Below are 27,379 nucleotides of genomic sequence, written 5' to 3'. Positions count from 1 at the left end.
GACCCAGCTCCTGTACTTGACGTCAGCACTGTTTTTCCGCAGCATGACCGAGAACGGCTTCTTACGCTATTTGCCACGTTCAACGACTGCTTTTTGTCGACGTCAAAAGTTGGTCGGACGCCTCTAACAAGGCACCGAATAATGACATCGGATACGGCAAGACCTATTCACCAAAATCCTTATCGTGTGGCTCCCAGAGAACGTGAAGCCATACAACAACAGGTGACAAAAATGCTTGAAGACGACGTGATCCAACCATCAACGAGTCCCTGGGCATCCCCTGTAGTTCTAGTCAAGAAAAAAGAGGGCAGCTTGCGTTTCTGTGTGGACTACCGAAAACTAAATCAGGTGACGAAGACGTGTACCCGCTTCCCCGTCGAGAGACGACGCTGCTTTTGTATGGGCCGACGAAGAGCAAGGGGCATTTAAGTTAACGTCTTGCGGCAACGTCTCCAGACACCTCCACCAGTGTCGCGGTACAACGCTAAGAGAAGACTCTGAGACGTTCTTCAGGAACAACGATACAACCAGTTCAAGCAAAACAGATCAGAGACACGTCTTCTTCGTCGTCGGCAAAATCCCACCGACCCACTAGACGGAGTCCGTTAAATGCCCCCCATCGTCGTTGTCGTCTGCCTAGAGCACACGCGTCAATATAAAACCGATTAGGCGGTTAAATGTGTTAACCTATTTAAGCACATAGGTGGTCATGTTACAATACACCGAGTGGAATACAATCATGCTCGTACGGGAAGGAACTGCATCTGGACCTAACAAATTCACCAGCGTACCTTCCTTCACTTGGTAGACCTGGACTAGAGATTGCAATTTACCTGACTTATGATGTGACGCAAATGCCAATTACGCCGGGCGTTTCAAGGCCAACTTTCGTATAACATTAAAATACCCTACATTTTCCAGTCTTTGCACTTGCTAAGTGTAATCCTTTCATTTGCAAGAAGCACATGTTACAGTTTGTACAATTTGAAAAAAAAAAAAAAAATCGTGTTAGTACTAAGGATAGGTGAAGATTCAAGGTTTTGAATATGAATAGAATATTATGCACTAACTATTTGCATTCTTATTCAAATATGAACTATTTGGTATTTTTGAATATGGAAACAAACCAAATATTTTGCAACTACTTACTGGCTAGTGTTCTCCGTCTGTTATTGACCCTTTTTGCAGAGCAGTTTGTTCTCGAGAAACGAGATGGCGCTTTCGGCGCTGTGCCGCATTTGGCCTCAGCGAAAGCGCACTAGTACGAAACCATTACAGCTTCTGCTCTGTTTCTGTGCGATCAGCTGTCGGAAATGCAACTAGGTTTTCGCTCACGCACTGTGCTCCATTCGTGCTGCAAAATGTGGAGCAGTGGATTGAAAACATGGACAGTAGTTGGCGGCAAAAATAGTGACTGGCATATTAAGGAATGGAATGAATATGTGTGACCAAGTTCACGGACCGTACCTACATACGGACAACCTGTGTTGCCGGCGCTTCTTGATGCACAACTTTCCTCGTGGATAAAAAAATTTCACTCATTTGCCAGTGTTGTATCGCTAAACTCCAAAGAAAAGACTTCAAGCCCAGAATGTTGGCAATAGTGAGTACCGCTCGTTAAACAATGACAAAGGGAGTAACGCCACTTCCTGGCATAGTAAGTTTCGCGCACGTTGTCTACAAACATCTACCCCAACTCGCACCGCAAGCTTTTGCACACTTTATCGCCAGCGTATTAACAATATGTGAATAGGCGCACACTTGAGTCAATGTGCCAAAGCATGGGTGACAGTGACTACACCGACAGCACACAAATGGTCGAAGCTGAATGTTTCGTTACGGTCCACAGGAGTAAGCGAGGTACTAGTGATAATATATCTTTGATACAAGCTATTACAAAGTAAAGAACAGCTACGTTGCAAGCCTTGTGTGCAGCAAGAACAAATCTATTGCAACTGAGCACACCCGCGAGCAATTGGGCAGAAAATAATCAGACAGTGACCACACCGACGAACTTCACTGCGTCGGAAACGTGACAAGCCACTGCTTCAAAGTATTTGCCAAATAAAAAATGAAGAGCAAAACACTGATCCTGACTCAATTCATAAGCGGAAAGTTTGAATAGCTTGGAATACATTTTTAGCCTCGCTTTAAGAACAAGCACCATGTATGCTGTTCGCGCCGTTTGGACAAAGCTCAAAGGGCTCCGAAAGCGCTTTTATGTGTCCTCTTAAGCTGTGGCCAAAGCTTCGTGTCGTCCACCCAGTCAGCTTCTACGATATCTCCCGAAACAGACGTTAAGTGAGTCGCACCGGGTGTCATCTACGTACATTGTAAACAAGAAGGCAGCTGAGGCAAGCTATGGACGTGTCTACACGTGATCATACATAGCAGCACCCATGGGATTGCCGTGAAAAAGGTCAATAAAATTCTCGCAAATTATCAGAAGTGAAGCAACGACGAAAGTTTTTGAATCAATGCAGAAATAAAATGGGCAATGCGAGCTTTGTTTTCTGTTTCGCCACAGAAGCCTACATCGCAACCTGTAATTTTTGCTTGTAATTTGTGATTGTGTGTTTCTTGCAGTGTAGTCATGTAGTAGTATTATTTTTATGCTACAACCAGTGATGTTTGCCATGCAATCGGCCCTTTTTCATGTGTTTCCCGTATACAAGTTTTCCAGCAGCTTTTTTTTTTTTTTTCTGCGACTTCTCTTTTTTCAACGAGTGTCTATTGAGCATTTTTCGAAAGCTAATCATACAGCAGCCAGGCACTCTTGGAAAGCTTCTTTGCAACCAGGCTCTAAAGATGTTGAGAGGCTATTCTGTGTTTAAAACTGATCCTAACTGTTCATGATATTTAGCTGTCTTTTTTTTTTTTTTTCACTAGTCAGTACAATCGTTGTAGGTAGTTATACCGAAATAAATATTCCTGGGCCGGTATAACGTAAAACTATTCCAATCTGTTTTTATTCCAAATCGGTCATTAGCTCTCCGTGATAGGTCAAAATAGCTCGGACTCTGCCCATAGGGGCTGGACCTGAACCATTCTGACCTATCACGGAGGTCTAATGGCTGATTTGGAGTAAAAACAGATTGGAATAGATTTACGCTATACCGGCCCTGCTGTAAATATATGTGTCTGCATTTGACTATTCAATATTTGATACTTACTATTTGTATTGGATTAATATTCGAAAAAAATTGATATTTGCCCACCTCTAGTTAGTAATTCTGTAAGCATAAGTGCATTGAAAAAGCAATAAGGACTAGGAACATCATCTTGGCACCGGCTTGAGCCGCACACATGTGCTCCGAGTGTCTTGTTACCAGGCCATTGAAAATGCCCGAGAAGTGTTAAGTGCCTATTGTAATGAGAACAAGTCTTTGTCTGGCTGGCGGGAGGAAGTAAACACTAGTGTCATTCAAGGAAAACACGTGCTCGCAATGTGCGCAGTCAAAAACAAGGATTAATTACAGATTATGAGAGCAGCTTCGTGGGCCCAGGCATTCTCTTTCCACGAACACTCCACAGGTGGCGGCTCAGATATGCTGCCTTTGTGCTTGCATTTCCGACCGCATTGTGCAGGGTCGCACTTGGGTGTGATTAGTGAAGCATGGTGATGCAGTAAGAAAAAAAAATATGACCAGACTAGCCTCACTATCAAATTGAAATGTCTTATAAGTGTTGCCTAGCCTTCACACTTGCTAAATGCCATCTGCATCCCGTTTGATGAGTGAGAAATTGGGAACCAGCTTGGTATGATTTGTGCTGCTAGCTTATTTAGGGGGAAACAGTACATTAATTTGATTACTACATAATAGCTTAATGCTTTACTATGTCGTACTTCGTCTGATGTTCTAGGATACTTGCAGCTTTAAAATGATGAATAATTTTTGCAGCGGTGCGCAATTAGTGAATCTGCCGGCTTTAACCCTTTGTTTGCCAATGTCACCAATAAAGATGTCTTGTGTCGCAGCTGTATTGCTGGCCTTCTGCACCAAACTTTGTGTCTGCCTGCATTGAATGCAAACAGGAGCCAGAAATGTGCATTTTTAACTGGCTTTGTCATGGGGTGATGATGGCTAAGCGTTGTACTAGTAATGGAACTATATAAATGATTGATTGATTGTGTTTAATCTATATCATAGTTATGACATATGTTGGGAGTGGAGGGCAACGGATTAATTTTCACAACTTAAGGCTGTTTAACAGGTGTTCAAAGTGCGATACACGAGCTTTCTTGCATTTCACCAAAGCTTGGAGAGCCAGTGTGGCACACAAGTTATTCGTTCTTATGACAACCAGTAATTAAGCACTCTTAATGGCATTTTTTGACTGGTCGCCTGAATCCTCCAACTCAGAGTTAGGCGGGTATGGCATCCCTCGAACTCAGGCATGCAAGCTGAATATGTGACTCACTCTGTGATCTTGGCAAAGGCAAAAGCATGTGACTACAACAAAAATCACGTTTCACGTCGAAGCGTAGCCAAAGCTCCTGATGCTGCCAGGAAAAACGGTGGATGCGTTGATGGGAGGAGTGTTTGTTGAGATGCAGTGGCCTGGGTTACGGTGGACCGTCGCCAACGGTGGCGATGCCACAAGGCTACGTTGTGATCGCACAACGGGTGAAGCTCTCAATCTCGACAGCTGCTCCAACGACAGTGCTTAGAGATCCTGAGAGTGCTCCATGTCAGAGGAAAGTGATCAAAAATAACCAGCTGAACGCAAGGCACGGGGTCTCAGTCGACCTGTCAAAAAGAATGCTGCTTGCGAGAATGGCCTAGAGCGCTCCGAAAGGACCAGCTGAAGATACCGTAAGATAGAATTTCTCATGGGAAAAAAAAAAGAAAGCATTGTAACTTTATTCCGGTTGTCTTTTTGTTGCTAGCTATTTCAGTGTATATACAATCATTATAAATGGCCCCACTACTAGTACACAATTGTATTCATTTTGGTAACTTTTTGAATATAAACTTGGAACCTCAAATTGCAGTTGCTGTGAAATGCCAATGAAAATTCTGCACTGCCTCTTAGACCACTTCATGTATCCACGCACTGCAAATTGACAGAATGTAGGGGCACAGTGGCACCAGTTTGCTCAGTGCATCTATTAGAATGCTGAAGCACCTGCATGACATTGCAGCAGTGGGCTGAATGCCCACAGTGGACGTCCACATCAGACAGAGGATCGCAGAAAGATGGAGGCTGGAAGTCATCTACAGTGGTCAAACAAGGGATGTCAGTGGAGCCATCATTATGGCATGCAGACCAGTCAGGGCATCAACTGCTTTCCTTGACTAAATTTATGTATGCAAAGGCCGCTCTGACATGACATTGTCAACTTGTTATTTGTTTTGCATTAAGTGATGTTCCAACACCGCTAAATCCTAGATAAAGTACTGTCAGTATGATAAATCAGTTCTGTGGGAAGCCCACAATGTGGAAGAAGGTTCATGAAAGGTAAAATTAACATCCACGTGACTTTTAGCACTAGCATACTTGTCGACTAATATCCATCTGACTTGCAGGTTCTACAGAACTGATTTGCATTATTCAGTGACCCTTGCTTCGAGTTGTCAGTTAATTCAGCATCGCGCAACAATCGGCCAGTCTCCTGGTTAGCTCAGATGGTATAGTGAACGCCCCCGGAATGGCGTTGGTCCTTGGTTCAATCCCCGGAACAGGATGAATTTTTCTTCAACTGCAAAGCTTCCTTTTTGCAAAACTCGTACTGGTTTTCATTGTAGCTTTGTGTGCTACTAGTCGGATGGATGTTAAAGTACTGTCAAGGGTCAGAGTGCTCTAAATAATTTACTGTAATACTTGTTTCTACGAACCAGTTTCATTTTTGGTACCCAGGAGGTAAGTGTGCCATGATGTCATGACACACTGGCTCATTTCATTTCAGCTGCCACATGGGAGTGCTGCCAGAACAAGTGCATGCAGCACTCTTGCAATTTTTTTTTTTTTTTGAGCAATGTGACTATACCTAGCCTTATTGCTACACGTTTGTAAATTTTGCTCTGTGTCGTTATGGCACAGTTCAATGTTTTGAGACTAGCCTCACTATCAAATTGAAATGTCTTATAAGTGTTGCCTAGCCTTCACACTTGCTAAATGCCATCTTGAAGTTCAAAAAGTGTGTGGTAAGTTGCCTGCTGCTTCGAAATGTGTTGGTACTCCTTTAAGTATCAATGGCCCAGAAAAAGAGTGACCCGTATTGAGGTTCAGTTTCCCTTTCATATGGTGCAAAAATCAGGAAATTTGATCTTTCCGTTATCAAAGATCAACTTTGTCCTACCTTTACGTTGCTCATTTATTGAAACATTCAATCACTTCTGACTGGTGAAGTACTCTTTCAGACATTTTTTCGTTAATTTGGCAGAAAATTGCTCATTACTAGCATTTGAAACAAACACATCAGCAGCATATTACAAAGCCATGTGTAACAAATGCATCACAAATGTTATTATATCACAAAAGTTTGTTAAGGCGAGGTTGGGTGTATTGAAATACTACCTGATATATCGAACTATAATTTGCGCATAAGCCTGTTCATTTTAGCTGGATTCGACCGTACACTAATTATATTGATATTAAAAATTTATTTATTTATTTATTTTACATACCCTTAAGCATCTAGGCATCGTAGAGGGGAGTGGGGTACATGCGTACAACAATAACAAGATTAAACTTGCACAATACTAGCGGCACTTGTGCTGAAAACAACGAGGTTGACAAAAGACATAAAAAATAATAATTTAATCACTAATACAAAGAACAATATTTGCAGTCATGGGGTATTGTCATAACTCGATAAAGGCAAGCATAGTTTGGCGGAAAAGTGCAGTCTTCTGTTGATACAATATCAGCGGGAAGGTGGTTCCAGTCGTCGGTTGTATGTGAAATGAATTAGCATAAAAACCTAGCAGTGTGACAAAAAATGCCTCTTTGTGATCTACTTGAGAGGACTGATATTTAGTTGTTAGGATAAGTTCACTATGAAGGATAAGGTGACGATACACTTTCTAAGAAAGGCACAAGCGAAAAATTTTTCGGTGCAGTGATAACAGTGGAAGACGCAAGCTGTTTTTCATAAAGATACGATTGTAGTTGGAAAGAATGGAGCATGTGGAATTATTTTGAACCATTTCAAGAGAGTTAACGAGCATAGCATTATTAATGTCCCAAATGGCAGCAGCGTATTCCAACTTGGAACTTGTATTTATTCCCTTGTCATGCAGAATAAATACTAGAGACACTCAAAGGGGAAGAACAACTAAAATACAGAACAAATTTGCTAAAGAGGCCGGCTTTATCACATGATCATTTGGCTGCGCTCGACATCGCAGTAAGAAGCACTAACGAGGGTACAAAATTTCTATCAGATTAGGGCGTCAGGAAATCAATTTCTTTTGCGCTAAGGAAAACAGACGGCATGCTTACGCACATACATCCCATGCACGCAATCTCAGCGGCTACTCGGTGGCTTCGATAATCTCTCACCTCACTTGGCTTCCATCTTTGCTCACAATCATGCAGTTCTCAAAGATTGGCTGACATCGGCAATCTCTACAATGAATCCCAAGGTGTCCGGCGACTGCTCTTAAAACATTATAGTCATGTGCCTTTAATCTTTTGTTCAAACAGTACTCAATCTGTCTGATATACTTTCTGCCGCACGAAAGTTGAACAGAATATACCACTTGCTCAGTGCAGCCGACGAACTTCTTTCTGTGTTGTTTTTCACAGCCTCGTTTCTGTGTGGCACCTGGCTCTACCTTGGCACACACACTCAGCAATTTTTCCAGGGCCGTAAAAAAAAACAAAAAAAAAAAAACACATTTACCATTGCACTATTTACCAAATTTCTCTGCATGGTGCGTGATCAAATGAATGTATGGCATCACCACTATCTTTTAATGTCTGCTTGGGCTGCAGGGCTGCAGCCCAGATAATGGTTGCCTGGTTTCGATTTCCTTGAGCAATGATTGTGCCACAGATACCAACACATGGGAAGGATAGCCTGCTCGCGTAAGCCTGCGGGTTTGCTCCCGGAAGATGTCAGCAATGCTATGATGGCATGATTTTAGAGCGCAGCTCTTAGGCGCCCGTTCCTGCATTGAGCGTCGGCGTCCCTCGGCGTAACCGATCGATTATGAATCGAATACGAAGTCATCAACCGATAAGTGTCAGAAGTGAATCGAATCGAATATCGCAGTTTTCGAATGATGAACAGCTGTTATCAAAATAAATATAAAAAGATGTTGACATCCTCATACCGTTAAAGTTCGCAAGTTCCTGTCATTACATAGTATGTTATGAAAAAGTTTATGAAATGCACAAATGGGGGCGTTAGGAGCAAACATGTAGTTTATTCGCATTCACAGGACTTTTCGGAGAGTGCAAATGACCGCTGTATATATAGCCTATAAAATATGGCTCCCTAAACGACATAACGGGGAGGGGGGGGGGGTATTCTTAAGTCTCCTAGTGGACATGTCCATTTCATCTGCTGCTAAAGCTCTGATTGGCTGGGCTGGGTTAGGCGTCAGGAGGACACAAGCAACCCCTGCCAATCAGCATTTCAGCAGCACACAAAATGGACATGTCCACTAGGTGGACACCTACAGAATATCCCCACCTGCTCCGCTATGCAAGTCTCCATGTTTTATGTCTATACTATGTTCATGGGGGTAAACATTTATCGTATCTTTGCTCCTATTTTATGTTTAATTGGGCGCAGTTGACGTATTGAAATATTTCCAACGTATTACAAAAATATTTGCGTTTACGAGTAGTGACTATTCGATTGGTTATTCAAAAGTTTCGAATATTCGCACACCCCTAGTATAATCCAATAAAAGAGTTGTAAGTGCCCTATAATTGATGTTTGCTTTATTATTTTCTAGGGCTATGGCTTTTCAGGAAGCCTTAATAAGGTCACATGACCTCTGGCCTTATAGAGGGCCTCGGTGCTTGATGGCCAGACTTGTATGCGATGAATTACATGTAATTAAATACTTGTAAATGATTATGTTGCTTGGTAATTTTGTAATTTAATGACTACATATTTTACTCGGTAATGCTTACGGTAATTTGGTAACTTTTTTCTGCAACCAATTGCATCTAATCAGTTACATTTTTGACGAAACAAGCTCCGACAGGCGATGCAGCTTTGAGCACCTAAATTTGGTGGGACCTGCAGAGTCGAAAGGGACGAAACGTGAACATAGGTTACCTCCTCATAATCAGTGTCTTGCAGCTACGCCTGGATCACCGGAACATGGCAGCCTTGCAGATTTGCGCACTTGTCTTGGAAGTTCGACTTCTGAATTTTTCTCATAAATTTCTCTCCTTCACTCCTAGAAGCACTAATAGGCATCCTTCATAGAATGCCGAAGCTGCTGCTGAGTTTTTCTTTGCTTAGTGCAGTCTATGACTTGCAGTCTATGATGTGCACGATGCAGACTCAGACAGTGGTGCCATCTCTGCATGGATATTTTGTTGACCAGTGTAGGCGACACTATAGCAGACGTGGACAACGCTATGGGCATTTTAAAGAAAATGTCTGCTAGAGTTCAGAGCCAGAAAAAACGCTGAAGTCTGCCGACTTTCAGTTTCACAGACAGCCACCACAAGGACATAGAGTAAAACGTTTAACTAACTAGTTCACACTGGTGAAACAAAAGCAACGAAAAGGGGGCACATCAGTCTGAAGTCTGAATGGCTGAGTCATTACACTGCTCTGAACAAAGGATTGCAGTCTAGTGAAAGAACCGCTGGGCAGGCGACACTTCCCCCAGGTGCTTGCTCCTAACATCTTCTTCCCCATACCATACTGGCACGATGTATTAAAAAGAATTGAATGCCGTGGCTCGTGGCATATTGTGGTGGATTCTGGCATCTGTATATTTCCACTGGTATCTAACATTGTTCATTGTATGGTTCAGCTGCTCGAAATTTTTGCTAGGTGCATTGTCTCATTGTTGTGGGAAATTGAAGAAGAAAGGAAGGGGGGGAGGTGAGAAAGGTAATGGAAGAAAGGAAAGGTCACTGGCATCTTGACTGTCTCGGCTGTCGGAGGACACCTTAGTTTTCCTTCGGAGGACAAAATGGAGGACAATGCCAAGAAGCAAGGAAACAAGAGAAGACATGCGTCTGCTGCATTCGACTGGTTCCTACAAAGCCTACCAAGCGATGTGAAGCCCCCTTGAGATTAGAGTCAGCGAAAGACTGACCCAACTGAGCGTGCTAGATGCTTCCAGAGCAATCGGTGTAGCCACATGCTCGAGTTTCTGTCTGATCTTGGTTGAAGGTTGGAGTGCCTCGTGAAACGTGGCACTCTGAATGAACCAGACGAATGCATTTTGAGTGCTTAATTTCAACCAGTTCAATGAAAACAGGACTGCGAGAACGCTCGAAAGCGACTAGCTGAATGTACTAATAGACAACCAAATTTATCTTGTTATACAAGATGCTATATACCAAAAATAAAAACAAAATGTCTTGATGCAGTCAGCAGCCCACTGTTGTGACACATGCTGCCAAGTCGATCTCCACCAGGAATGTCTCCAAGGCAGTTTGATCTCTCTCATGAATCCATGGCATGCCCTCAAGGAAGAGCTATGCAGTCTTGGAGAGCGTGAAGGAATTCAGTAACATTGCCAAGCACCATTTTTTTAATCATTTCATGTGAAAAGTCTTGCCTTCATGCCAATGTATTAGTTCTTTGTTGTCATGTCATTGTTACGCGATTTTCACTCTGTTGTCACTTCGCTGTCATTACATAAACACGCCATCGTCGTAATTTCTTCCATCTTTATGCCATTGTGATCATTCATTCATTGTCACACCATTGTCACTATTCTGCGGTCTTCACTCTGTCGTCATCACTAAGCCCTTCATTATCTCTTTATCACCATTATCTCTCTATCACCATTATCTCTTTATCACTCAGTTATCGTACAGCTGTTGCCACATTCAGTGCAGTCATCCCATTGTCATCATACCGTCTTTATTATTTCAGCATCATTTTCTCATTGTCATCATGCTGTCATGCATCATACCATCGTCATGTTGTGATCCCATTGTTGTCATGCCTCCATTGCTTTCTTAAATGAGAACAGTATTCTTCACAAACACCGATGAAAGCTTCGCTTCATCTGATTCCCACATCACATAGGATCTGTATACTTTTTTTAGGCCGTTCGTCCAAGTTATATAGTAGGTTGGCTTTTCAGAACCTGTGGCCCATACTTTTCCTCATTAGTGTGCACCGCTTTATCACGGTAAACTAAAAGCACTATTAATGGCAGGCAGTCAGTGCAAAACTCGCCACCAGAATCTTTAAACAAACATTGACATTTTTTTATTATTGTTTCATCCTTCATGTGGTTTGTAAGGTTTATGCACAGGTCGAATGTCTACCATAGCATTGCTCTATCATTCCACTCAGATTAGTACCATATAAACAATGCACCATGTTATGCGCCGTGCTAATCTACAAGTCATCTCTGATGAATTTCAAGTACTACGTTCCCGAAGATTCCTATTGGTTTCAGCTGGTTATGTACATCTGCCATAAAATGTCTTGCTGACCATGTTGACTTCTTTGTGTGGCTTATCATTTTTTTTTGTCTGTGCCCTCAGTGCTCAAAGTTGAAATGACATGTCGTCCCTGTGCAGGCCAGAAAGCATGCCTGCATGTTCACGGGGTCCTGCCGTACTTGACGGTGCCATGCACGGAGCCACGACCCGAGCGCTTTGCTGTCGTGCTCGCTTCCGAGATCGACCTGCTGCTCAACACGGCCGCTGGACGGGCCACCAGCATGCACCGGCACGTCCACCACGTGGCTGTCTTCCGTGGCATGTGAGTAAAGCCACACTGCTACTGTGCTAGCTGTGTTTGACTTGTGGTTGAGCTGAAGTACCTTTGAGTAAACCCATTACTAATTGTGAATGTTTTTGTCTTGGAAAAGGACAAGAAACAACACTATTGCACCACAATTTTGCTTATAATAAAGACTAGGAATTTGACCAGTAACATGAAACGCACGTTACCATTGTGTTTCTTTAGGCCAAAATAAATTAATAAAGCTTGTACTCAAAAGCAAGTTTTCCTTCTTTCTTTGAACAAACATGACAATCTGAAATGCTGTTGCTCGGGCACTTAATAATGTAAAAAAAACGAAAAGCATAATGCTGCGCAAAAAGGTCTGATAGCTGGAGAAAGAAAAGTTGCAATAGGATTGAAAGTTGGGTGAGTTAGTAGGGTAACGTAATTTTTTTGCAGCATGAAAGGACGAAGACATAGACGAGATACACGGGATGAGTGCTTACTTTCAACTGTCATCACAAGCTACAGTTAGATCTGTGCTGCATGTTAGAACCTGATCATGTTTGTTGACGTGACTCTCCTATGTCTAAGAAACCACTGCTTGATTTTTCTTCTAGTCATTCAAAAGTCGTAATACAAAGGACATCACACTAGGCTCTCAGATCAGCTGTAACAAAGTCATGTGCATATGGCAAACAGCCAAGTTTTTTGCAACAGATCGAGAGGCTAAAGCAAGCTGGTTTTCTCAGTAAAGTGCTGTGCAGAATTTGTGAGAAGCTTTTAAAAGGGGTAAAAGAATCAGGCTATTACAAGTAAACAGGAAAATAAACAAAAAAGAGAAAGGTTTGCTGTGGTTTTGCAAAGGTTTGCAAAATGCTTGCAAGTTGTCACATGGTTTAAGGAATGTTGCCAATAGATGCGGGGTAAACTCATTGTTCTCGGCTCCAGAGAAGCTGTCAATGATTTGTCCACTCACTAGAAGAAAGCTTCAGCGGTGTGATAATACACAAGGTGGTTGCGCTATAAAGTACTTGTCAACGTTTGTGCCTTGCAAGGCTGGGATTGGGTATCAAATTCCACTAACATGTAGAAAATCATATGGGACAGAGTGGTAGGTGCGTCAGTACCCAATTAAAAGAGCACAATCAATCATTAAAGAGATCTAATGCATCGTATCTAATGTTGTGCTGTCATACATGTCGCTGCACACCCACGTTTGTAGATACAAAAATCCTTTCTAGACATAGGTACCAAGCAACTTGCGAACTAATCGAAGCTTTTCATATTTAAAGGAATGAGGGACGCATGCGTCAGCCAGGCTTTGGTTTCGTTGTCAGACAAGGAATATGCATATCTGCGCTCACCACACATGCGCTCACCTTACATAATCTGTTATTTTAAGTTTTGTTTTTTGCCTTTGTGGTTTAGTTTATTTCAGCTATTTTTTATGTTTGATTTCTTTCAATTTTTATGCTTTGTTAACCTTTGTGTCAGACCACATGTTCCTTTACTTTCTTGTGTGTAGCAGTCATCTCATACAGTCAGTGTCCACTTTTCCGGACATGCCCCATAATTTGGACTCCTTCTCAACACAGTCACCGACCCCATAAAGCCCAGTGTATAAAAACGTCTGACATTTCGGTTGCTCAAACTCTTCGCCGTCCGATTTTCCGGCCTTTTAACCCTAACTGCAGGTCTGAAGCAGCATCCGTCACCGCCATTTTGATTATCTTGCAGCCTCGAACCCCCACTCGTGCCCGCCGATATGCTACCGGTAGCGAGCTGTAGCACCACGGCCTCTGTATCATATTGAAACCTCAATCCAGCGCTCATGCACGCCAATCCATTGGCAGCCGTAGCCAGCCGTAGCTATTGCCACAGCCTTTTGTGTTTATCCGCGTGTCGTTTGGTTAGGTTTGTGATAGGTCATGTGATTGTGTTGTGTTGTGTGGCTGTGCGCTCTCTTTGATGTTCGCTAAGAAGCTTCCCGCTGTTTGGTGATGGGCTTTTCATGGAGCGGATTCGCCGCTGACAGCGATGGCACCGACTATGCCTTCGTCATCTTCGCCCATGGCTTTGAAGCGCTCAACGCCCTATCATAGGCTGACAATGGCAAAGAAAGCTGCCATCATCAAGCATGTTGAAAGCGGCCGGTTACAAGCCGACGTGGGCAAGGAGTTCGTAATTTCAAAGGAAATGGTTTCGAGTTTTGAAAAACTAGTTGAAGATCTTGGAAATGGCTGTAAATTCAACCGGGGCTCATAAAAAGTATGCTAGCCAGGGCTTTCACCCGAAGCTTGAGGAAGCATTCCTCGTGTGGCTCACTGCCGTGGTCGCAAAGCGAATCCCATTCTCGGGTTACATCTTGTAGCAAAAGGCGGAGACTTTCGCTATTTATATGAATGTTGAGGGCTTCAAGTTTGGCGATGGGTGGAACAGAAATTTGAAGAATTGCAATGACCTCAAGTTCAAGAAGATCTGCGGGTAGCGCTGTAAACGATTCAGCCGTCGCCCAATAGCGGAATGGAAAGCTGCAGTCTTCGTTGCAGCAGTTCGCACCTGAGAACATTTTCAATTGATATGCAATGATATGACCCAGGCTGAAATTGAAGCAAACGTCATCACATCCAAGCGGAACGCCGCGCAAAAGATAATAAACAATCGGGCAGTAACAAGCAGCGTTGACCCAGCTGAAGATAGCACTAGCTACATTGACGGCACCCTCTGTCGGATTAAAAAAAAATTATTAACAACTCTGTTCAGAGCCACCTTAACAATATATTGGCAAAGTTGTGCAAGTCTGATACTACGTCGTTGACCCTCTCCATCTGAGAAATGCCTATAAAATGGCGTGTTTTCTGCATGCATTCTTTTTTCAGACTGCCAAATTTTTCGTATGTTTTAGTGGTCCTTTGCAAGTCCGAAAAATCGGGCGTTGACTGAATACAATCTTTTTCAATAAAATCTTCAGTCGAGAGTCAGCGCTTGTTCTGTGTATCTTGTCTACGTCTTCGTCCTTTCGCGCTCCAGCAAAATTATGAAATAAAAGTTATTAGGTGCGGTATATAAAGTGCACAAACTGAAGCTATGCTTACATTGGTGAAAGTGGCTATCTTAAAAATTGCCTGAAACAATACAAAAGGATGCTTCCAATGCACTTGAAAACTGTGGCAGCTGCGAATCATGATGCTCACTGTAACATTGCTTCCATAATCATCAAAGAAAACAGTTGTAATTCATAACAGTATTACTGGTTATCCTAACATGAAACATGCTGAATTAGGATGGCAATCTTCCGTTTGCATATGCAAGATGCCCGATTCAGCAACTAAAATGAACTTAGGCTTATCATTTCGAGGAGCTCATTTTTCAGGAATTATGCTTTCCATGTGGAAAAAATTATACATGAATGACTGTTTATGCGCAGGCGCCTGTACGGTTTCCATGACAGAGAGGAGACCTTCCTGCGAATCTACCTCTACAACCCGCATCATGTGCCCAAGTGAGTGTCCAGTTTTGTCTTCTGTTGGCAACGGCCCAGTGCTTCTGAAATGCTTTCACCAGCCTGCTTGTTTTCACTTGCACATTGAGATTCTCTGCTCTTCGAGGCTACCATCAATGACCTATTCTTAGAGCAGATCTGACAGCAGTGTTTTGTCTATTACTGCTCATTTATTATACCATATTTTCTGATGTATAAGTCACGTTTTTTCTGAATTTTTGTCGGTGTGTGTTATAGAACGGTGTGACTTATATGACCACGCGAAGCGTGCTGAATCGGCCTCTTCTGGCAGTTAGTATGGGTTGTATATGCGCTATGGAGGTACTGGGTTCAAGACGCGCGCCGCTATGCAAACTATGCAGATGCAACGAGAGTGCAAGACGGGGGGGGGGGGGGGTCTTGTTTGTTGATAGTTTGTTGGACATACTGCAATACCCTTCCTGTGCTGCCTTCCCGCTTTCCTCCCTTGTGCGCGATTCGGCTCACCGTCGCATGCTTTCACTTGCACATGCAGCATGCGGAGCACGGGGATGATGCTATCGCCCTTGGAATTCATATGAAACATTGCGGCGACCACGATGGCAGAATTGCACCTGGAGTGTCCATATCATTGCTATTGCAACTATATAGGAATGGCACTCATACACTTGCACGTGACCCGCATTCATGAAGTGATATACATCACTGTAATTTTTTTTAAATCGCTTACCGAATGAACAGGTGCATCTTATACACCGGTGTGACTTTTATAAATTTTTTTTCCGGGAAAGCTGCCGCTTTGAGGGTGGTGCGACTTATAGACCGGAAAATACGGTATATGAGGATGGCTTTTTCTTTGCTCATTTCAGTGCAGTTCAGTGTATTGTCCTAGATAGCCCCTGGAAGGGGTATTACTGCAATACATAAGGCGGGGGGGTTCCACAAAATGTTACATAAAAAAAAACACAGGGTCTGATTATGTACAGGGTGTATTTATACTGAGATGCACGGCTCTCAACAAAATGGTGAACAGCTCGCATGCAGAACAGTAACATAAATGGGTAGCTGATAGCAACAATGTAAGGAGGAAGGCTGTTCTATTCCTTGGCGTTTCAAAAAAAAAAAAAAAAAATGAGGCAGTAAATGTTGTACTGGCATCTAGGTATGAAACTTGTTGCATAGAGCTGACACAGTGAGAGATGGGCGCTGTAAAATAGCTTTTGATAAAGCGTAAAGGACCCCTGGGCAGACTCGATTGAAAATGTTGGCTTCATGCAGGAAGTTGTAATACGCCATCTAGGGAGCATTTTACTGCAAGAATTCTTCAATTTTGTTCATTACAGTTGAAACTTGTAACAAAGTCGCGTTCGGCATGAAAACATTTGTTACATTCGATATTTGTTATAAGCATATAACAAATATTATATAACAAATATGTAACAGATATAACTCACTGGTGTCAGGGAGAAACATTTTAGATTTACTTCTTTATATCTGATAATTTGTTAAATCCATGATTGTTTATTGTGGTTTATTAGAGGAGATATGAGAAATTGAAATGTCTAAATTTCATTCTTCCAGGAGGTGAGCTTACCTGCCTACATAAACACACTCTCCCTTTGCCTCAACTTGCGCTCGCAAGCAGCATTTCTTCCCTGCGTTCTCCTGATGCTGTAGCTGAGAGACCGTGTCACATGTAGGGACATTACATATACACTTTTTCCGGTGGTTTGTAACTTGCTACGTGCGGGTTGCTTAGGGAATGGGCAGCGTCCCTTTCAGTCGCATTTCACCTGGAAGAAAGTGGTCGAGCTCTGCCCGTTAATTCCTTCACCCTTCTATCTGTCTGTCATCTCTCTCGCACTTGCTCCTCTGCCTCGCAGCAAGAGCCGTGAGCAGGGAGTTGTCAGCGCATTGCACGCCAAGCCTTTCATTTCCGCCCTCTCATTTCGAAATCATTTGCCTCTCTCACTGGCACTTGCGTACGCTTTGTGCGTCTTCATGTCCATGTTTTCTTTTGCACCATTTTATCTATTACAGTATGACCAACAAACTATCATCACAACCTTAGTCAATGAGCAAATTTTGGATGGGTGCTTGCTTGGTATTTCAAAGGAATACTCAACGTCGAAGTCATCGGGAGTAACCACGTGTCTCTGTGCGCAGAGTGGCGGAGTTGTTGCTGTCGGGGCACGTGCTGAAGCAGGTGATGCAACCGCACGAGGCCCACATTCCCTACTCTTTGCAGGTGAGCCAGGGGCAGTGGACTTGGCTGCTGTCTTTGTTGGGTATTACTTAATTCTGTCAGTTTGTCAAACTTTACTTCTAGTGCATTTGTATCTTCAGCATTGTGAAAAGCGAACAATGGCAGAACAGGTTGGGAATTTGAAATTTTTTTGTGTGTTTTGTTATGCCCTCAAAGGGTGATCTCAATGCCTTAGCTCCCAGAGGTACTTCAGGTACAAAAACACAATCTACAATTTCACTCCCAGTGTCAAAAGGGTTCAAAGAATATTGTTTGACATAATCAATGCAGTATGCTGCAGTAACCCCTTGTCAATTTGGATTTCATGGGAGCATAAAAAATGTCCGAATTAATTGAATGCTGAATTATCAAATGTATCAAGAAAACAATAAACAAATGCTTACTGCACCAATTAGACTGAATAAATCCGTAACTGCTTTATTTTGCACAAAATCAGCGTGGAAGCTGCAAACCTCGTCATCTTATGACCAATTAGTGCCCGCAGCAGCGAGGGCCTCACGACTTCCTTCTCAGTGCAGCCACGCTATCTGACCTGGGTTTTCATCCGAGTAGACGTACTTGACGTGCTTTTCACTACCACATGCACATCCAAATTTTTCGCCAATGAGCTGGTCGGCAACAGATCGTTCGTCCATCACAATGTAGCCGATGGGTTTAATGCCAGTCAAACCACGGTAGAATTGCCCTTCATCAAAAGCTTTTTCCCCCCATTTATGACGTTGTGCGTGTCTTGCAAACAATACTGCTGCTTGCTGCAACCACTGCAGATGTATCTGCTGTTATTGACGTGATCATGGATGGTGACCATGCGCGCGGTTTTGGTGTTGTATCAGATTGCACTGTGCAGGCAATTACCCAAAATTTCTTGGAAAAAAAGGCATTCATTAGAATAGGGAATTATTTCAGTTACAGTAGAACCTCATTGATACGATTTCCTTGCACCAACGTTCGCGATCGAAAACACAAAAAATGATCTAATATGGTTACTTCTTTTTTGCCTGCTTATACGTTCCCGGAAAACATGGATCTTTCAGCACTAATGTTCAATACATTGCCAAACTGCCATCGTTATGGCACATGTACTGGCCGCTAGATCCCATGTAAACAAGAAAAGACGTGATGCACGCCTGTTCGAGAACAGTAGCCACCAGCCACAGCAGCTTCCCCACAGTACTCACCTGCCTTTGTCACGTGAAAATGCCAGCGCACACTCAGCGCGCAACCGAAGCGCGCTGCCGTTCTCTGCTGCATGCGGCGCGAAATGAGCGTCATGTATCGCTCTGGCGGCATCATATTCATGCACCGCCCAGCAACTCGATTTCGTTTCGTTTGCCTGTCGCTGTTTTAACTCTTTCCGTACCACACCCATTGAGCATCATTAGCCTGCTATTGATGGTTTGAAACACTGCTTTCGAGACCTTCCGCGTCGCTCACGGACACACTGCGCAATAGGACGTGAAGGAGGAGAACTATATTTTAGTTTTCTAAGCAGTTCGCTTTTTTCCCACGAGGTGGTTATTTTTGAACGCGCTCCGAAGTTTTGCGATCATCAAAGTAGAAAGCAAGAATGGCCGCCTCTGAGTGGTGCGCGCGCTTTGAGAAATAGCAGATCTTGTGATTGAGCTGCGTCTGCGGCTCATTTTATCGATGGATCGTGCAGCAGCGAGTCTGAGGATGGTGCTATTTCGTCGGACTTCGATTCTGAGAGCGACAATGATGCAAACCAGCCCGGAACATCGGTGGCTGCGGCCCAGCATGCCCAACTGTAGTGCTTGCTGTCGAATTTTTGTAGCGGAATACCTGTTCAACGAAAAATTTCAGTTTTTGCGGAGATAGTGCCTATTAAGAGGGCAATACATTTTGTAGATCTCGTAATTTTTGTAACATTTTTTTCCTAGTGGATACAAGCGTGTTCAGTTTTATCCCACAATCTTGATTTTGGCAATTTATATCTTTTTTTATGACATACATCTCATTAATAAACATTTATGTGTGAAAATTGAATTGATTTTGCTTTTTTTATGTTTTAGATAAAATATTCAATGTAGTAGTTCCTTCAGAAAAAAGAAATCTGGCATAACCTACAAAAACACCTATTTTCCTCACGGTAGGGAAAGAGTTGAAACACTGCACAGTAGAGAATCAACAATGCGCGTCTGGCCACTCAAGCCCCACCACCTTGACTTGCTTCCCCGCCTTGTGCCGCAACAATTCGCGCCGCGTGAGCATGTCGAAACATTTCGCCTCCCGAAGTCGCTGCTGACCCGGGCCTAAGTATGTGTCCCTTCCTCACCTCCACCTCAACACTCCACTCGGGCCGAATTCGAGGAGCGCAAACGTAAGCAAGCCGCAGAAACAACAATGTGCATCTCGGGCTGCCCAGGTCGTATCAGCTCGGCGTGTATCGGTTGTGCTACAATGATTTGTGTAGCGCTTCGCATTATGTAGATGTCCCGAGTCTTCCAAATTTTGTAGTGACTTCGGATCATACGTTTTTCCGGTTAGTATGTTATTTCTCATGTTTTTTTCCCAAACGTATGAATGTGGTTCTACTGTTTTTCATTGTGAGCTATTGTTACTTGGAAAATCTTCCTGAAAACTGGCGTTTTTGGCATGAGATGACGTCTTTAACACATTCACTGTCCCCTAAGTGCCACCGAGGCAGATGCTCCCGCTGTTTGAGTCGCCATCGGGTCACCATTGGAGTCGGGCGTGTGCGTGCTGACCATTGAACCTTGATTTATCCAGGGAAGGCCAATTTTGGGATTGAAATAACAAATGTTTGGGCCCATTGAAGTCTATGGGACGTTCAGTCGGGACTGAATTAACCCTAATTGATTAACAGAAGTCTACTGTATCAGAAGTGAAAAATAATGACGTCAGTCAGACTAAAGTGTGTTGCTGCTTCTGTCTAGTTTGGGGGGGGGGGAGGCATCGGTGTGATTTTGAACTTTTCAAGTCCACGATGGCACTTTATCGGTTGCAGTTCATGGTGGACCATAACCTTCATGGCATGAGCTTTGTACGCGTGGAGTCATTCAAGTTCCGGCGGCCACTGAGCTGGGCACACGACGACAGAAGCAAGGCCCTTGGTAGTGGACCTGGCATCTGGAGCCTGCGAAACCTGCCCGTGTGAGTCTTTGCTTCTTTCTGTGACTGCTGTTGAATGCATGTGAGCCCCGCCGTGTTGCCGTGTAGGCATTACTTTGCATCATATGATGATAACGTAAGCCTTCTTTTTTTTTTTTTTGCCCGCCGTGGTAGCTTAGTGGCTGTGGCATTGTGCTGCTAAGCACAAGTGTGCCGGATCAAATCTTGGCCGCAGTGGCCACATTTCGATGCCTCTTGTTTTCAGCATAGGGGTACATAAACATAATCATGGCTATGTACGGATTAAAAAATTAAGCGGCGTTTCTCGAGGAAAGCGCAGGAGGGATCGACCCACTAGAAACGGCTGGAGAGCATGACCCGCTATGGCGTTCGTATTCTTCGCTACATTGTAAAGAATTTTCCATAACATTTGTTGTTTTACCAACAGCAGGATTGGGCGCTTCTGATGGTAAGCTTTCTGTTGCATCAAAAAGATAATAGATACCATAAAAATTATGCAGATCGAGTGCAGATCTTGGAATACGCTGTTTAACCTCGATCTAAAAAACTTCAATATAATGAAATTCTCGATATAACAAACAAAGTGTTTAGCTTTCCATAACTTGTTGTCCATAGAACATCATGTATTTAGAACCCCAATATAACGAAGTGTGTTTATACACCATTTCAGTATGACAAAATTTCTCTGTCACCATAAAGCGGAGCAGTGTCATGTTCCGTATAACGCCGAAGTGCAATAGGATCCCATTGCACCCTGCACATTGTGTGCTTTGAGTGCGAGTGAAAGCCTGCGAGGGTAAGTCAAGAAGGATGGTGGCTTGATGAGCTGTCTTCCCATGCGAGCAAGGGGAAATAGGGAGGGTAGCGACCTCACGGTAAACCGATCAAACGTGCAGGAGGAAGGAGGGGGGGGGGCAGGTAGGCGCTTGTGTCCTTTTCTAGCGTAGCTGTTGCTGTGCATGCCTGTCGGTGTGGTTGAGTGCATTTTCAGCCTGGTGCCCCGTTTTAGAGGTAATCTTCTGCGTGTGCTAAGACTGGATGAGCCGAGATGACGCGGCGTCATGTGCGCTGTCTTCCCGCGCTTTTTGTGCTGGGTGTTGCGCAATCTTGAGTTTTGGAAACGCGTTAAAGTGAGAAAATAGACGAAGCATTCGTTCCAGCCGGTACTTTTCATGATAGTGTCATCCCACTGCGGGCAACACTGTCAGCCGTGGGGGCAGTGTGGGCGAGAAAGTGTGGCTGGCTTCGCTTCGTACCGCTGATGTGAAGATGTCGTTGACACGGCATGAAACTATCTTTCGTAGCCGCCTCTCAAATTCAAGATAGTGAATTTTTTTTTCTCAACCAAATTTGATTTTTCTGATTGCCTCACAATTTGAAAAATTTTGTGGTCCCTTATGTGTAAGAAAAATTCTTCAGTGTATGTGTTTATCTGCAAAAAAGGTCATATTTTAGTATAATGAGATTTCGATGGAATGAAGCAAGTTGCCAATTTTACCGACTTCGTTATATTGAGGTTTAACTGTATTAATTGAAAGGCATTGCACTCACTCTAGTGTGTTCTCAGTTTTGAAAAAAAAAAAAAGTGTCACCGGGTTCCTTAAGTGTTTCCACACTCTGCAGAAAGGCACTGTGGTTTCAAGATACTCGTCCTTGAACCTCTAAGTACTTGCAAAGTTGAAATCATTCTGTTTTAATGATGTGTAGATAGCAAGTGTTACACTACACTACATCGCAGCTGTGAAGAGGTGTTATGATTATGGTAGAAATTTGCGTCACGCGATATCTGAGCGATAGCCTTGATTTTAAAGTGCTGCAAGAAAGCGTGGGCGATATTTAGAGTACATTTATTGCTATGAGGCACTTGGGTAATAGCTGACTTGTAAATTATTGACAGCATCGTCTTCCTTTCAAAAGTGTGAGTTGCTGGCCTTGTATTGTGAAACAGCAAACCGCTCACAATGACCATCGGAAGTCATATGAATTGTTAGCATGCTAAAGTCAAATAATAAACAGCTAGCACTTCAACTAGCCATGTTGTTCATTGATGGCAGCTTCAGATGCTGTTAGCCTTCATTTCACTGGTGGCTCTTTTCAGTGATGAATTAATGACTCCACATACTCTACAGGGAGCAGTTTGGAGACCTGGAGAAGCAGACTACGTGCGAGCTGGAGCTGGACTGCTGCGCTAAGGACATCGCCAACGCCAGCGAGAAAGGTGCCATGGTCTAGGGGCACCAGTCCCGCTTAATTAAATCAGTGGATACAGACTCGATTCCTACAAGCTATTTGCAGTAGGGCAAAGTAGTTGCCCATTGCTTCTTTATGGTTCGTCAGGATCGTTGGCGTTTTCTATTTCTCGTTCGGAAAAGGGGCGCCTCGCATTCACGAGCCGTAGAGTTTCCTTAAAAATATTTCTAGAGAAAGACCAGGTGCTCGTGTCTACGGAAACTGCAAGTATGGCACCCGAGACAGAATGTGAACATTGAGTACAGTACATGGATTTGCCTAAACTGCGTCCTTCTGGCTTCAAAAGGCTTTGCGACATTGCAAATTGATCATTATGAACAAAATCTAAGTGGTGTCCAAAACAGGGCCTCTATGACATGTGTATATCTGCAATTGCTTCCAATGCATGCAGTTAGCAAAAGTATAACCTTGAAGGGCAGCTTTTGTTACCTACGGAGAGCCATCGCTGGGGTCAGTATTTGGAACCACCTATTGCGTTAAAATTTTCAGGCGCAAGTTGAAATCGGCTAGCGCAAGACAGGGGTAATTGGAGATTGCTAGGAGGGGCCTTTGTCCTGCAGTGGATATAAAAATAGCCTGATGATGATGATGATGATTGCATTATAGATGCGAAAGGTTATCAGCAATTAGGCATGTGCACAGATATTTGTTGGCTTCATGCGTTTAGGAAAATATGAATGCCTGAAAATGTGAAAACATAATTCATAATTCAGATAAATAAAAGCACACGGGTGTCTAAAGCCTTAAGTACGAGGACTAGACAATCAGTGAACTAACCTTCATTCCCATGGTTGCTGAATGATCCCTGCACGAGATTTCCCTCTTGTAATTTTAGCACGAAACTTTTATGTCGTGAGCATTTTGCACAGTTGCGTTTCCATGTGCTCTTGACGGGTGAGTGTTTGTCTTCCATTTGCCGCTTCGCACGTCCATTCGCTAAGCGCAGCCACATGGCTCAAAAAGCACTCGTGCAGCATTGAGAAGTTTCCACTAAGGCACAGGCATATACTACATTTTGGTGCCTCCTTCTTCGCCGACCACTGTCCAGATGACTACTTCCAAAATTAGTCGGTCTTCTTGATTCTCTTTCTTTATTTTGTACTTGTTCAGGATTGATTGGCATGTGTTTGGAGAGATGACACCACCGCGATACGCGTAACAAAAGATCCTGGGCTAGGCGACATCTCTGAGCATGCAATGGGATACTTTTATACGGTCAGAAGAAATTGAACCACCATCCTTGCCGAGTTGTGTTTAGTTCATGTCCCACCTAAAGTGTGTCGACCATGCAAATACTAGTGGGAGTTGACTACTGATCGCTAATGTCGAGACGAGCTTGGCCCCTGCGAACATGACATGTGGCTTTTCCTCAAAACTTTGGTTCATTATACATGCAAGATGGTGGACCTCCGCGCAACTCTGCTCACAACTCTACACCAATGAGCCTGCTTGTCTTTGTTGACGCCGTTTAACGTGTCAGGTCGCAGCATGTTGTTGTCGCTGGTCGTGCAGAGGCACTCAACCCGGGACTGGCGGCTCTGTGGCAAGAAGAAGAGGACCGTCGGCAGGAGCCAGTCTCATGGGCACCCCTCTCACTTGGTACGTTGTCTACAGATTGAGAGAGATTGAGTCGATCATAAAGAAGCCAACTGCAAAAAAAAAAAAATTTACTTTGGCTAAATTTATTATGAATGACTAGTATGTGCTATTGAAACAATACTGGCAAAACTGCAGAGGTAGTAATTGTTAAATATTTTTTTTTCTAGAAGTCTTTAAATGGCACCTAAGCAAATGATGTGGTCGCCTGGTAGTTTTGGGGTGTGACCCAAATGCCAGAACATGGCCGATTTTCACCGTGCCGCGGACACACATCCAATCTCTAAAATCATGCCCAGGAGTTGAGCTGTTTCTCAATGTCCCAGTTCTGCATCATTTTTGGTGAGGGACAATGGTGATATTTTGATAAGTTTCTGCATAAAAAACATGCCATTTTTAAACATCTTTCATGATGCATTCACTGTTATTTCAAAAATAAAATTTTGTGTGGAGGATGATCTATACCTAAGCTGTCTAAAGCTAAGATTGTTATGCGGTCCGAAATTTTGTTGCTGTAGCCTCTTTTTAAGAGGAGCTTTTTATTACACATTTCAAGCACCTGTCAAACGGAGAAAGGTTTGCACATGGCTATTGTTGTGCAAATCTGAATTAAATTCGTTGCATTTACCTGACAAAGTTTTATTCTTCTGGCAGTTGTGTAAGCAGAAGTTTGGATGACGGCTTCACCTGAAAGAAAACCGAGTGCGTGATCCTGGAGACTGTATCTACGGCTGTAACATTGAAGAATCGAGCCCCTTGATTCTCCTTATTCTATTTGCTCATTGATGCATAGGGGTGTCGTTATAGGCCCAACCAGATACACGTGATATTCAAGTGATAACGATGAGTGACAATGACAAGCACAGAGGGTGTTCACAGACTGTCACAGAGGGCGATCTGTTGCCTTTGCTTGTCGCATCACCAGCTTTTGGCGGCCTAGAAAATATTGCTTGTTGCCTGAAATTCTGCAAAAGGGGCTTCCATCAGTCAGCATGATTGCGTAACAACATTGCAGCGCTTGGGCTGCCCACTTCCATACAATTTTGCCCTTGCTGCTTGGCCTTCATTGTGACAGCAAGAAATCAATAGTAAAAAATAAGCCTGTGCTTAGTTACATGTCGCACCAAGGACAAAGTTTGTTGTTGGTAGTGGAATTAGCTGTTTTATTTGATGTTGTTAGGCCTAAGACAGAACTGAGCTGTGAAAGTGTTTTGATTTGCACCTGCCCGATGGTGCCACAGCATCTAACATTGGTGATGCGGAACACTTTTTCACTGTGCTCAAGCGCAGTATGAAATGGTGCTATATTAAAACTATATCTAGTGCACCCTAGTTGAAAACATTGATCTCGTGGCACATTTGCAGTTTTTTACAGGTGTGCGATTGTATTCAATTGGACAACAATGTAAATTTTTCGGTACCCATTATCACGATGTCGTGTCAGTGTGTTTGCCCCACACTATGAAACGGCAGGGTCCACTTATAGCCGTTGCTTGAGGATCGAATACATGTTGTTGCCGCTCAAGTTTGCAAATAGGATATGTTAGGTCACAGCTAACAGAAAATGGTTGCATTGCTTACCTCAGTTTTGTAAAAGGCTTTTTCACAGCATTTTGGTGTAGAGTAGGCATTCAAGAAGGGTGGTAGAAGCTAACTTGGAATCATCCACTACAGCGTACCCTCGTGGCTGATATGCAGTTTTCGGGCATTGAACCAATCAATGCCTTGCACTAACCATGCAGAGGACGATGGCTTCCCCCCTACCGAGAGCGAGCGGTTCTACCTGGCCAGGCTCGACAAGCTGCTTACCAGGCCTACCATGGATGAGTGAGTGTCCCTTGCTGCATTGAGCCTGGCTCATTGATGTGTGCCGCTACACCCAAGTTACTGTACAGTTTGGAAAGGCTATTGTGGTGTTGTTGTCGGATTTTTGTTTGCTTTAGTGTACACCATGCCCCACGTCCAGATGTTTTAGCTTCTGTATACCACGTCAACACATAACGGACATGTTACACTAAGATGGGCCATAACTTCTTCGCAAGTGCAGTTCTTCTTCACTATCTGCTAGACTCAGGCTCACAAGCCTTAGATGCTTCAGTTGGCTTGGCATACTGTATAGCTGCAATCTTTGTGGTTCAGAAAATGGTTATGTAAAAGCGGGGTTATAGTCTGTTGGAACAGAGAAGCCACCTTGTTCTGAAGGACAGATGAGTTGCAAAGGTGGTACTCAATGTTCGGATTGGTAATACTTAAAAGAAATACAGTTGACTTGCATGAATTCGACCCTGATGGGACTGATGGAATTGATCAAATTATCTGGTGGATCGAATTAAACAAGGTGCAGAAAAAATCCAAAACACACCACTGATTCATTTGGCAGCGGTTTCCTGATTCTGACATGCCCCCGATTCAAATGCTCGCCCACTTTCCATGTGTCCAAAGTACAAAACTAACGTAGAATTGATAAAGCTCCTAAACAAAGTAGAAATCTAACGCACATCCTATTTCTTAGCAAGAAAAATGGGCAAAGGTCTAATATGTGTTGTACAAGGGCGGTCGGTTTTCTAAAGCCAGCTTCACCGCACTGGTATTTTTTAAGTCAGCTTTGTCTTAATACAGCAGTGTTTTGCGGTAAAGCATATGAACACGGTTCTGGCTTTGTGTTCGACTGCACTGTGCTGGCCCAATTTCGTGGAAAAAAAAAAAAAGAAAGACGCATTAGAATCGGGTAAATACCGTAATCAGACGTTGTGAGCTACCGTTATTGATTGAAAATATTGCTAGCGCAGGCAGAAAATAGGCATTTCGAACGGGAGATTACGTGTGTTCAATG

General features: G+C 43.4%; 1 protein-coding gene across 1 annotated transcript in view; it reads left to right on the top strand.

The window, feature by feature from the left end:
• The window catches only part of LOC119462387 (uncharacterized), a 100,340-nt gene that overhangs the window by 1,988 nt on the left and 70,973 nt on the right, over positions 1-27,379 (top strand). The window contains exons 2-8 of the mRNA XM_037723731.2: positions 11,692-11,875; positions 15,270-15,344; positions 17,490-17,571; positions 20,576-20,721; positions 22,830-22,918; positions 24,463-24,549; positions 26,289-26,373. Of these exons, the coding sequence (XP_037579659.1) occupies positions 11,692-11,875; positions 15,270-15,344; positions 17,490-17,571; positions 20,576-20,721; positions 22,830-22,918; positions 24,463-24,549; positions 26,289-26,373 (748 nt within the window). The remainder of the gene's footprint in view (positions 1-11,691; positions 11,876-15,269; positions 15,345-17,489; positions 17,572-20,575; positions 20,722-22,829; positions 22,919-24,462; positions 24,550-26,288; positions 26,374-27,379) is intronic.

Source organism: Dermacentor silvarum, chromosome 8, assembly GCF_013339745.2.
Source record: "Dermacentor silvarum isolate Dsil-2018 chromosome 8, BIME_Dsil_1.4, whole genome shotgun sequence".
NCBI classification, from domain to species: domain Eukaryota; kingdom Metazoa; phylum Arthropoda; class Arachnida; order Ixodida; family Ixodidae; genus Dermacentor; species Dermacentor silvarum.
This window is presented reverse-complemented; position numbering and strand designations above follow the sequence as displayed.